At 42.4% G+C, this 12,710-nt stretch overlaps 1 protein-coding gene across 10 annotated transcripts in view; it reads right to left on the reverse strand.

Annotated features, from left to right (window-relative positions):
- The window catches only part of ALDH18A1 (aldehyde dehydrogenase 18 family member A1), a 49,852-nt gene that overhangs the window by 30,576 nt on the left and 6,566 nt on the right, over positions 1-12,710 (reverse strand). For 6 of the 10 annotated variants that reach the window (XM_025396066.1, XM_025396064.1, XM_025396061.1 and 3 more), the window contains exon 3: positions 4,891-5,105. The exons of the other annotated variants lie outside the window; for them this stretch is intronic. In XM_025396066.1, the coding sequence (XP_025251851.1) occupies positions 4,891-5,105 (215 nt within the window). The remainder of the gene's footprint in view (positions 1-4,890; positions 5,106-12,710) is intronic. 10 annotated transcript variants of the gene reach the window in all.

Raw genomic sequence — 12,710 nt, forward strand, 5'->3', positions numbered from 1 at the left:
AAAGTAATTGCATGTCAATTACCATTGACAGTAATAGCAAAGACCACAATTACTTTTGTGCCAACCTAATATTTGCAGGGAGTGTGTAATACAGAAGGCCTCGTTGCTCCAAGAAATGAAGCCCAGAATAAAAGTCTACAGGTAGGAAATGCAATGTAGACTCAGCAGATGGCTTCTCAGGTTCTAAGGCTTAACCCGGGTAAATGAGGCTGCTCTGGTGGCACATCTGATCCTATGGGTTGCCTCTGCCTACACCAGGGGCAGATGCTGACCTTGTTCTGCTCTGCCTGCCCAGAACCAAATGTGGTCATTTTGTTTCCTACCTTAAGCAGACTTATATGAAAAAATTAAAGACTCAAGATGCAATAAAGTCAATATTCCTAAACTGTCCTTTCTTTCTGATATCTGAACCCTTTTAACTGGTCCAGGAACTCACAAACAGCTATGATAAACCATGATTTAAAACAATAATAACTTTTTTTTTTGAAACAGGGTCTTGCTTTGTCACCCACGCTGGAGGACAGTGGCACAATCACGGCACACTGCAACCCTGACCTCCAGGACTCAAGCAATCCCCCCACCTCAGCCCCCTGAGTAGCCTCCCAAAGTGCTGGGATTACAGGTGTGAGCTACTGTGCCTGGCCCCGACAACAATATTTTATCACAGAAAGTTTCAGCTGCCTGAGGTGGGAGGATTGCTTGAGGCCAGGAATTCGAAACCAGCCTGGGCAAAATAGCAAGACCCCATATCTATGAAAAATTAAAAAAAAAAAAAAAAAACCAGCCAAGCAGCATGTGCCCGTAGTCCCAGCTACTCAGGAGGCTACAGAAGGATCCCAGCTGAGCCCAGGAGTTCAGGGCTGCAGTGAGCTATGATTACACCACTGCATTCCAGCCTAGGCGACAGAGCAAGACCCTCTCTCTAAAATAAATAAATAAAAATAAAAAAAAAAAAAAAAAAAAGAAAATTTCATATTTAACCGAAGTGGTGAGAATAGTATTATAAATCCCCATGTACATACCACACAGTTTCACCACCTATCTCTCATGGCCAATTTCCTAGTCTCCAATAACCGCTCTATACCCTCACCATTGTTTTAATACAAATTCCAGGCAACAGACATGTTATTTCATCTGTAAATAGTTCAGTAATAACTGCTAAAAGATAATAATATATATTATATATAATATATAATTATATATATTTCTCTCTCCACAAAACCATTATCATCTGGAATATTTCAATGATTTCCTTCATATCAAATAGCCAGTGTTCATATTTTTCCAATTTTTTTTCCTTGCTCAAATTGAGATGCAAATTAAACCCTGCATTACAAATTAATTGAAGTGTCTCTCAAGTTTCTTTAATTCATGGGTTCCCCTCTCCATCAGTTTTCCCCCTTGTAATTTTTGTTAAACTGAGTTGTTTATTCTTTAGGATTTCCCAGCCTACATTTTCCTAATTGTGTCCTTATGATGTTAATCCTGCACTTTGTATATCCTATAAACTGATGTTTGCTATGAAGGCTTTTTTTTTCCCCCAACAAGTCTTTATAAGTTGTGGTGTGCACATCCATCAAGGAGATACATAATGCCTGGTTATCTTTCTTTTTGTGATGTTAGCATCTGTTGATGATCATTGCCAAGATCCATTATTCCATTAGGAGCTGCAAAATGCTGATACTCTAACTCAATGATTCCTTCATTTATAATCTGGAAAAATTCCAAAAGGGAAACTCTCCTTTACTAACTATTTGATTACCCTGAAGGTACAGTTTGCCTATGAAAAGCAGGACAAATGTGTGTCTCCTCCCCTTTACTAATCCATTTTCAATATAATGAGTAGCTTCTCTAGCACCCTCCAAAAATGGCCAATGAAATTTTTTTTGTTTGTTTTTTTTTGAGATGGAGTCTCACTGTCTCCTATGCTGGAGTGCAATGGTGCAATCTCAGCTCACTGCAAGCTCCGCCTCCCAGGTTCACACCATTCTCCTGCCTCAGCCTCCCAAGTAGCTGGGACTACAGGCACCCACCACCACACCCAGCTAATTTTTTGTATTTTTAGTAGAGACGGGGTTTCACTGTTAGCCAGGATGGTCTGGATCTCCTGACTTCATGATCTGCCTGCCTTGGCCTCCCAAAGTGCTGGGATTATAGGCATGAGCCACCACGCCCATCCATGAAGTTTTTTTTTTTTTTAAGTGTAATTATGAACTCATGGATTTAAACATATTTTGTTGCATTGTGCAGTGATTCCCTTTTTTTTTTTTTTTTTTTGAGAATCAGTCTCACTCTCGCCCAGGCTGGAGTGCAGTAGTGCTATCTCGTCTCACTGCAACCTCCACCTCCAAGGTTCAAGAGATTCTCCTGCCTCAGCCTCCCAAGTAGCTGGGATTACAGGCAGGTGCCACCATGCCTGGCTAATTTTTGCATTATTAGTAGAGACAAGATTTCACCATGTTGGCCAGGCTAGTCTTGAACTCCTGACCTCAGGTGATCCCCCACCTTGGCCTACCAAAGTGTTGGGATTACAGGTATGAGCTACTGTGCCCAGCTGTGATTCCCTTTCTTGATGTTCAAATCATCCCATTTATGGCCAGTGGAAACCACTTTAAGTTGGTTCCTGAGTCCATCTGACATGATAAGATGACTATTAGGCAGGCCCTGATGGAGACAGCTCTTCCATTAGGTCCACATGCAGCCCTACAAAGCTGGTAACCTACGCAAACCTTTACCAGGTTTTTCCTACTCTTTTCATCAAGTTTCTCCTCCATTCAAAATCTTCGGTCTGCTTTTGCGACTGCACTCCAACTCACACAGATGGCTTCAGAGCCCTGCCTAATGCAATGATCCACTTTTTTTTTCATTCTTTCTAATGAGATGACCACCTCTACTTTCCAGCTTGTCTCCTCCCTGGCCCACAGCATGTCACACTCATTCCTGTCTATCCTCGATCTGGAATCCACTTGAGAGCCTGTCCATTCCCCAGAACCACTGGACTGCACAACTGCAGGAGCATGTCACACTGATACTTATTAGCACGGAACTTTTCCCCTCTGTTTGTACAAATCCCATCAGTTGTCAAGGCCCAGGCTGAGTTCCAGCTCTCCTAGGAAGTCCCAGGAACAACCACACTCTCATCTGAGTTTCCCATCTCTGGACCCATCGCTCACTGTCATTTGGGCCCACTTATTTGGATATTTACTGCCCTGAACAGTCACCTTAATGTCTGGGGAGTCCCAGTTCTGGCTCCCAAAGGGTAGAGACTGTTATATCTCTAAGGTAGAGAGGGTAGAGAAGCTAGTGCCCCTCACAGTGTAGTCTCTTGATAAATATTTTTTAAATTTATCTGATGAACTCAATCTAGAAGGTGGGTTTGATTATTGTTGTTTTCTTTGTGTGTGTGGGGGGGTGGGGACTGGAGGTCAGGATTTTTCTCTGTTGCCCAGGCTGTAGTGCAGTGACTTTATCATAGTTCACTGCAACCTTGAGCTCCTGGGCTCAAGCAATCCCCCTGCCTCAGCCTACCAAGAAGTCAGAACTTTTTTAGACAGGGTCTTGCTCTGTCACCAAGGCTGGAGTGCAGTTAGTTGCGTGATCATAGCTCATTGCAGCTTCAACCTCCCAGGCTCAAGCAATCCTCCTACCTCAGCCTCCTGAGTAGCCAGGGCCACAGGAATGTGCCACCGTGCCTGGCTAATTTTTAAAAAATTTTTTGTAGAGATGGGGTCTCACTATGTGGCTTAGGCTGGTCTTGAACTCCTGGGCTCAAGCAATCCTCCCGCCCCAGCCTTCCAAAGTGCTGAGATTACAGGTGCAAGTCACCACGCCCAGCGATTTCATTTTTGTAGAGACAGGGTCTCACTTTGTTGCTCAGGCTTGATAATTATTTAGAATAGAAAATGTAAGAAAAAAATTGTATCAAGTTTCAGGTTAGCAGTTTCCCAATATTAACGCCTCAGGAAAGTTGTTTTTTAAAAACTGAAAATTTAATTACGAGGGTAGTGTAAAATTTCAGATGCCATAGAAGAGCTCTTGCTTTATCTGTGGGATGCTGGGATGTCTGGATTTTTACTTTTGGCCAAATCTGGCATGCTGCCTGTTTTTGTAAATGAAATTTTATCAGCTCACGGCCATGCTCATTCATTTATGTATTGTCTGTGGTTGCTTCTGCAGAGCTGTGTAGTGGAGACACAGAACATATAACCTACAAAACTAAAATATTTACTATCTGGTCTCCTGCAGAAAAAGTTTGCAGGCCCAGCACTTTGGGAGGCCAAGGCAGGAGGATCACTTGAGCCCAGCAGTTGGAAACCAACCTGGGCAACATAGCGAGACCCCCGTCTCTACAAAAACTACACAAATTAGCTGGGCATAATGGTTTGTGCCTGTAGCTGCAGCTACTCAGGAGGCTGAGGTGGGAGTATCACTTGAGCTCGATAGGTCGAGGCTGCAGTGAGCCATGATCATGCCACAACAGTCCAGCCTGGGTGACAGAGTGAGATCCTCTCAAGACAGACAAACACAGCAGCCCCATCCCAGAGATACTTATTAAATGGCTAGATGTGAAACCCAGGCATCTCCAGGCCCGAGATGATTCTACTGCATAGCCAGAACTAAGAATCTCCAACAGAAACAGCTCTTTATCACGAAGAAGTCTGAGGCATGAACTGCATGAAATCACCCCTACTCCTTAACATCCCCTTTTCTTGCCCTAAGATGCCATCTCTCACTGGCATCTACGTTGGGAAACAGTTTTCACATTGGGTTAAATCTATTGCACTGAAATCACTATTATTTTTATAAGTTGATGAGCAACTTAAACCCAATTTGAAGTAGTAACTTAAAACCCAAATTTCAGTACAGCATAATTTCTATCTTGGCAATCACCTGCTCAACAATAGATGCCAAGCGCCCCAGGGCCAGGCCACATTCATCCCCTCGGGTCACCACAGCACTGCCGAGCTTCACCACGATTCTCTTGGCATGCTTCAGTTCACCGCGGTGGGCAAAGGACTTGCCATGTGTACGACTGAGGGGTACAGTGATAAAGGGGATGTTGCTCCAAGAACGAACATGTCTGATGACTGAAGGCTGGATACAATCTGTAGCCATCAAAGTCAAATGCAAGAAAAAAAGAAATAATATAGTTTTTCAATAAAAACATACATGCTCAGTATTAACCAGTTTAGATACCAAAAAACAGCATTATCATTATTAACTGTGTAAAACTAGTACAGTATATCAAAAGCTCTATCTAGCATATTCTTATTTTACTATTGTATGGAGTTTACACCCAGGATGCAGGTCATAGGCATACTCAAATGCTGTTGGTGAACAGTACAAACAAATTAATCTCTCTTGAAGACAGGTTGGCAAATGTATCAAAAGCCTTTAAAAAAGTTCTCTAAAAAAGAGATTTATCAGAAAGCTATTCATCACCGTGTTATTTATTATCAGAAAAATCAGAAGTAGAGTAAATGTTGGATAAAGGGAAAAAGATTAACATTTTTAGAATTTTTAATAATGTACAAAAATGCTTATATGTTAATTTCATATATGTATAAACACATAGATGGATAAAATAATGGAAAATTAATATTTTATCTCTTGATAGGATTACAAGCAATTTTAAATTTTCTTCTTTGTTCTTTCTTAGGTTTTCCAAGCTTATGCAGTAAAGATGCATTGCTTTCATAATCAGAAAAATATGGGTGTTTCTAAAGAAACCATATTACTATAAAAAGAGGAAAGAGCCGGCCAGGCATGGCAGCTCACACCTATAATCCCAGCACCTTGGGAGGTGGAGGCAGAAGGATCACTTGAGGTCAGGAGCTCAAGACCAGCCTGGACAACATAGTGAAACCCCGTCTCTACTAAAATACAAAACTTAGCCGAGCGTGATGGTGGGCACCTATAATCTCAACTACTCAGGTGGCTGAGGCAGGAGAATCGCTTGAACCTGGGAGGCAGAGGTTGCAGTGAGCCAAGATCGTGCCACTGCACTCCAGCCTGAGTGACAGAGTGAGATTCCTTCTCAAAAAACAAAAAAAGAAGGAAGAACCTGATTAGCAAAGACAGTAAAGAACAAAGTAAGTGTATGAATAATACAAAATCTCAACTAGCCTATCTACAATTTCTCTTTGATGAATTCAGATGCCTGTAACAATGATGAAAGAAACCAAAGAGCTTTCTGAAGGAAAAGCAATGTTAGAGTCAGATACTTTCTATCCCCTCGGACATCTGCCTCTAACCAATTTTCTTGATTCTTTTTCTTGTAACACTGTACAAGATTACAGATCATTTGTACAGATGAACAAACAAAAAAAAATTATACAAGATTTCTAACGAGGAAAAAAATCTTGATTAAAAGCCAAAGAGATACCTGCATAAAGCCAGAAGTAAAAGAGTAAAAGCTGAATGTCAGGCACAGAACCCCTTCAACACTTCTCATGGGCCCAACACCTCCTGCTTCGCTGATTACTAATTACCCATTCGTCCTTTCTCACACAATTACCAGATCCCCAAGTATTGGCCAGGCATACTGCCATCAGTCTAAAGACTACATTTCCCAGCCTTTCTTGCTCAGATAGACAGGACCATGTGACCAACAAGATATCTGACTAACAAGATATCTGGCTAACAAGATACATGTGAAAATGTTATGTGGAATTTCTAGGAACTTAAAAGAGACATGCTTTCTTCCCTTCATCCCCACTGCTGCTTGGAACATGGGTATGAAGGCTGGAGCTCAATCACTCATTTTGAACTGGAAGGAACTGTGAAGCAACAAGAATGAAAGAGCAGGGATCCCTGATGATTCCACAGTGCTATTCTGGAAGCCCTGGACTGCCTACCTTCTTTCAGGACTGCTAGGCTTCCTTCAGGAGAAAGAGAGAAATACATTTCTATCCGGTTTGAGCCATTATTATTTTGAGTTTCCTGCTACATGCACATAATTGTAACTGACATAGAAGGAGAATGACTGCATAGGCAGATGGGCTGGGTGAAGTCTCCATGGGAGAGAAGATGCTGTCAATCAGTGGGGGTGGAGGAGCACTTACAGCAAATAGACCTTCCTTCCTGATAGCAAGAAGCAAGACATGGTGGGTAACATAGGTTCTCAGCAGGACTAAGCTTTAAGCAATTCCCTGCAAAGACTTTTCTATATCTCATTATAAGCAACTCATAAGTATTCAAATGAATTACTAAAATAATCATTCCAAGCCACCTTTTGAACCACTGTTCTATTACTGTATTAGAGAGTTAAGTACCTTCACTTGAACCAACCATTATCACTTCCCTTTATATTGTCTGTCTATAAATGACAATTTTCTGAAAACCTCTTTAGACCTCTGACTCTCTCCTGGTCACTAACTCACTCCCTAACCACAATCTACTGATGGTGGGTAAAGTAGGCAGGAGCTTATTCTCATGAATGGGAAGGCGACTGTGGGTTCTCCTCCCTTCCTGTGTCCTTCACACACAAATCTTAGAACATTTCTAACAAAGTAGTGAAGATTCATTTCTTCCTTTCCTTAAATAACCATTTTTCAAGTGACTATGTTTCAGGTTTGTGGAGATATAAGAAAGATAATATGATCTTTTTTCACAATAGGCTTGGCATCTAGATCCGGGCACACAGCTACTTAGTAAGCCATTATCTGGGATGGAACTGGGATTCCGACGGCATTGCTGGATCCACAGGTGTATGGTCTCTTCCTGCTGCGGGAGTCCCTGGGACTAAAAGACTGGTTTGTTGTTGAGGCTAAGTTTTGCGGAGTGCTACTTTCCTTCATTAGGTTAATTATTAATAATACAGGTACCCTACTCTGTTTTCAGGAATATTATCCTAAGCAATATGTACACCTAAGTCCTAAGTTTAAAAGTTGTACACATAATGGTTTGGTCTCACTGATCTGATAGAGAGAAGGGTGGTGGAGGGACAGGCTTACTTCCCTAGGGTTTGGACCAGGGATCATCAGTGGCTGTCTGCAGAGCTCAGAGCTATGCCAAGTATCATGTATTATCCCTTTGATAGCTGTCAGATCTAGGCTTTCTGGCTTTCTCTCCTGTCCACTGGAGGGCCTATCCCGACCTGGAAGGGGTGGTGAGCATGGGTGGAGCAGCCTGAGAGGGTACCTCGGGAACATGGGTAGTGGCATGCATGTCTGTCCAGCTGATCAAATGGTGATCAAATGGTAGAAGCCAATCAGAATCCAGCAGCCAGGCTAGCACGAAGGAAGCTAACCCACAGTCTGTATCAGGAGAAGAGGGTGGGTGGCATGGCTCAGTGCCAGGTAGTCAAGGGTCATTCCGGCTGGAGACAATAGGGTAACAGCAGTAGATAAGGCCTGTTAGGGTTCAAGAGGAGGTCACCACTATTAATAAGGTTTCATTCAGGTGACTCAGTCAAATCCAGTAGGTTCTAGCACAAAGGAGAGCTTCATGGGACCCAGAGCTTTTTGGGTTTCCTATTGAATAACACCTTTTACCTTCCAAGGTTGACCCTACATTTCTTGGGGGGTATTTTTTAAATGTTCTACAGTGTATTACACTTGTTAGGGTCCATACTGAAAACGAAGAAGGCCTTGATTAGTTAGGAAAATTCAAGGTTTCTAGAGAAGTAATTGTTTCCCATCTTCTAAGGAACTTTTAGGCTCTAAGTTTCAAAGAAAATCTGTCCCCTCCTAGTAGGTAAGAGGGCATAGTGAGGTGTATGTGTGTACAGGTGTGGTGTGGTGGGGGATGGGAGGGGTTGTCCATGTTCTTCTTAAGGGCCACAGATTATACTCTTATTACTCTTAAGGAGGAAAACCCTTTACTTCTTCAGCATGAGAGTCCTTATGCCCAGCAACCAATGAGGCTGTGTTCCAGGCCTCAGCAAGAAGGGACCCTGACATGACTTCTCTTTTTCTTTCTGGCCTTCCATTGCCTTCTCTGTTTGTCTCCATAAGCTTTCTCATTTTGCCTTTCTTTTCCTATTTTTTCCCCCTGCTATTCTGCTTATCATGATCAGTGAAAGAGCTCCATTCCAGAAAAATCCAAATCCCCAAATCCAAAAACCTAGGGAAACAATTAGAAAGTGCCTCCTTCTGCGAATGAGCCTAATGAGGATAAGTATCAATAATAAAAATACTGATGTGAACACTTACCACGTACCAGGAGTTGTACTCAGTATTCACACACCTTCTACAGGAGTAAAAAGGATAAGCGTTGGCTCTGGAGCCAGACTGCCTGAGTGGAATCTCAACCCCTTCACTTACTTGCTGTCTCCCTAACTATCTCATAAGGTTCGTATGGGGGACAAAACAAGTTTATGCACGAACAGAGATTGGCACAAAATAAATACTCAATGAATATTAGCTGGTACTATGAAAAAAGTATTACTTATTGTGACATGGCATATATATCCATGGTTCCTGGCTTCTAACTCTAATAGTGCTTTTTACAGTCTTTCGTTATAATGTTGGTGTAAGGAAACAGAATCTCTCTCTGATCTTCTCCTGAACTCCTTTCACCTGCTCAAGGCAGGACTCTAATTTGATTGTGGGTTGTAAGACTCTCAATCCAGAGACGGTCCTGCCCCATACCTTGGAGGAAGAAATATTGCACAGAAAGACCAAGATAAAATCTGAACAGACAGGCCTCGCTGGGTTACCCCACTCAGTCTATTAGTATTAGGTCACATCCTTTTTGTTCAATCACATTTCAACACAGTTGTCCATGCTTTAATCATGCCTACCCCAGTAAGTCTCCATAAGAGTTCCAAGGGGACAAGGTTCGGAGAGCTTCCAGACAGCTGAACATGTGGAGGTTCCTGGAGAGTGGCATGCCCGGGATGGGCATGGAAGATCTATGCCTCTTACCCCACACCTCACCCTACATATCTCTTCATCTGCATCCTTTGTAATAAACTGGTAAATCTCAGTGTTTCCCTGAGTTCTCTGCATGATTCTAGCAAATCAACCAAGCCCAAAGAGGGGATTGTGGGAACCCCAGCTTGAAGCTGGTCAGTCAGCAGTTCCAGAGGCCTGGACTTAGGACTGGTAGGAAGGTGGGGATGATCTTGTGGGACTGAGCCCTCAACCTGTGGGCTGTCCTCAGGGAGGTAGTGTCAGAATTGAACTGGAGGATACCCAACTGATGTCCACTGCAACCCCCACACATTTGGTCACAGAAGTCTTCTGTGTTGCTCGTTGTCATGGAGTGAGAGCAGAGGAAAAATAGTTTGAGCTTTTCCATACTCTACCTTCATCATCATTGTCGTCGTCATCACCATCATCATCATCTCACTGAATTCTCATGAATTAAGCCTCATAAGTTAGGTATTATTATGAGTTCCTTATTGTTGTTATCCATTTTATAAATAAGGAAACCGATGCTCAGAGTAACTGAGTGATTTACCAGTGTTGCCAGATTACAAAAATGGCCACAATCCTTTTGCAGCTTCTCCATTAACAGATGAGTCAATTTTCCAAACTTCTTAAATTTGGGCTGGCCCTGTAACTTGCTTTGACCAAAACAATGTGGCAGAAGGAACAGTATATAAATTCTGAGTTTACATCTCAAGAGGACTTGCAGCTACCATGCTTGCCCTTCTTGGGAACCCTGCAAGCATCACGCAAAGAAGCCACGAACAGCTTGCTGAAGGATGAGAAGCCACACGGAACATAGGTGATGTGTCATCCCAGCAGAGGCCCCTTCATCCCCAACAATCAGCCCTAAGTCAATCTGAGACCTGACACAGACACAGACACAGAACCACTGTGCAGCTGAGCCCAGTCCAAAATACCATCCCACAGAATTGTGACCTAAACAGACAGTTGTTTTAAGCTACTAAGTTACTTAATAAGGAGAAGGGCTAGTTTTAAAAACCCAGGACCTGGTTCCAAATCCTGAACTTTTAGCCCTTATACTCTACATGAATAGGAAAGAGATTTTTCTGTCTAATGATAAGTCTGATGAGTTGATTGGCAAGTCATCTTGCAATGAAACCTGGAAATGGACTACTGATAAGATTTAGGTGATATCGAGGAGTTAGCCAACTCAAAACATCGTAAACAGCCTTTCAACAAATGATGCTGGAACAACTGGTATTAAAAGTTGAAAGATGAACATTGACCTACACCTCACACCTTGTACAAAAATTAACTCAAAATGGATCACAAAGCTGGGTGCAGTGGCTCACACCTGTAATTCCTGCACTTTGGGAGGTAAAGGTAGGAGGATCTTTTGAGACCAGAAGTTCGAGACCAGCCAGAGCAACATAGACTCCATTTCTATAAAAAATTTTTTTAAAAATTAAATGTGCCAAGACTGGGCAACATGGCAAAACCCTGTCTCAACAAAAAATATAAAAATTAGCTGGATGTGGTGGTGCATGCCTATAGTCCCAGCTACTTGGGAGGCTGAGGTAGGAGAATCGCTTGAGCCTGGGACGTTGTGGCTGCAGTGAGTAACGACTGCACCACTGCTCTCCAGCCTGGTTGACAGAGCAACAACCTGTCTCAAAAAAATAAAATAAAAAATAAAAAAAAAAACAAAGAAAAAAATTAGCCAGGTGTGGTAGTATACACCTGTAGTCCTAGCTACCTGGGAGGCTGACGTAGGAGGATCACTTGAGCCCTGGAGGTTGAGCCTTGATCGTGCCACTATGCTGCAGCCCTGGGTAACAACAGAGCAAGATCCTTTCTCAAGAAAATAACAACAAAAAAAATGGATCATGGATTTAAGTGTAAAATATAAAACTATCAAGCTTTTAGGAAAAAAAATAGGAGGAAATCTTCAAAATCTAGGGTTATACAAAGAGTTCTTAGACTTGACCACCCCAAAAGTATAATCCATAAAAAGAAAAGCTGATAAATTTGACGTCGTCAAAAGAAAAACTTTTCCTATATGAAAGACCCTGTTAAAAGAATAAAATGACAATCAATGAGACTGAGAGAAAATATGTGCAAACCACCTATCCAACAAAGGACTAATACCTGGAAGTGCTATGGTTTGCATATGGTATGGCCCTACCAAGTCTCAGGTTGAAATATGATCCCAAGTGTTGGAGGTGGGGCCTGGTGGGAAGTGTTTGAATCACAGGGGCAGATCCCTGATGAACAGCCTGGTGCCATTCTCAGAGGGAATGCATGAGTCCTCACTCTTAGTTCCCATAAGAAATGCTTGTTAAAAAGGGCCTGGTTCTTTCTTTTCTCTCTCTTGCTTCCTCTCTGGCCATCTGATTTTGCACACACCAGCTCCCCTTCATCTTCTGCCAAGAGTAGAAGCAGCCTGAGGCACTTACCCAATGCAGTTATTGGTGCCATGCTTTTTGTACAGCCTGCAGAACCATGACAAATAAACCTCTTTACTTTATAGCCTCAGATATTCCTTTATAGCAATAAAAATGGACTAAGACAGGAAGATATAGAGAATTCTCAAATTTCAATAGTTAAAAAACAAACAAACAAACAAAAAACAACTTTCCAATTCAAACTGAGCTAAAGGCCAGGTGTGGAGGCTCATGCTTATAATCCCAGGACTTTGGGAGGCTGAGGTGGGGGGATCACTTGAGGTCAGGAGTTTGACACCAGCCTGGCCAACATGGGTGAAACCCTGTTTCTACTAAAAATACAAAAATTAGCTGGGCATGGTGGTGGGCACCTGTAATCCCAGGTACTCAGGAGGCTGAGGCAAGAGAATCGCTTGACCTGGGAGGC

Source organism: Theropithecus gelada, chromosome 9 (genome assembly GCF_003255815.1).
Source record: "Theropithecus gelada isolate Dixy chromosome 9, Tgel_1.0, whole genome shotgun sequence".
NCBI lineage: Eukaryota > Metazoa > Chordata > Mammalia > Primates > Cercopithecidae > Theropithecus > Theropithecus gelada.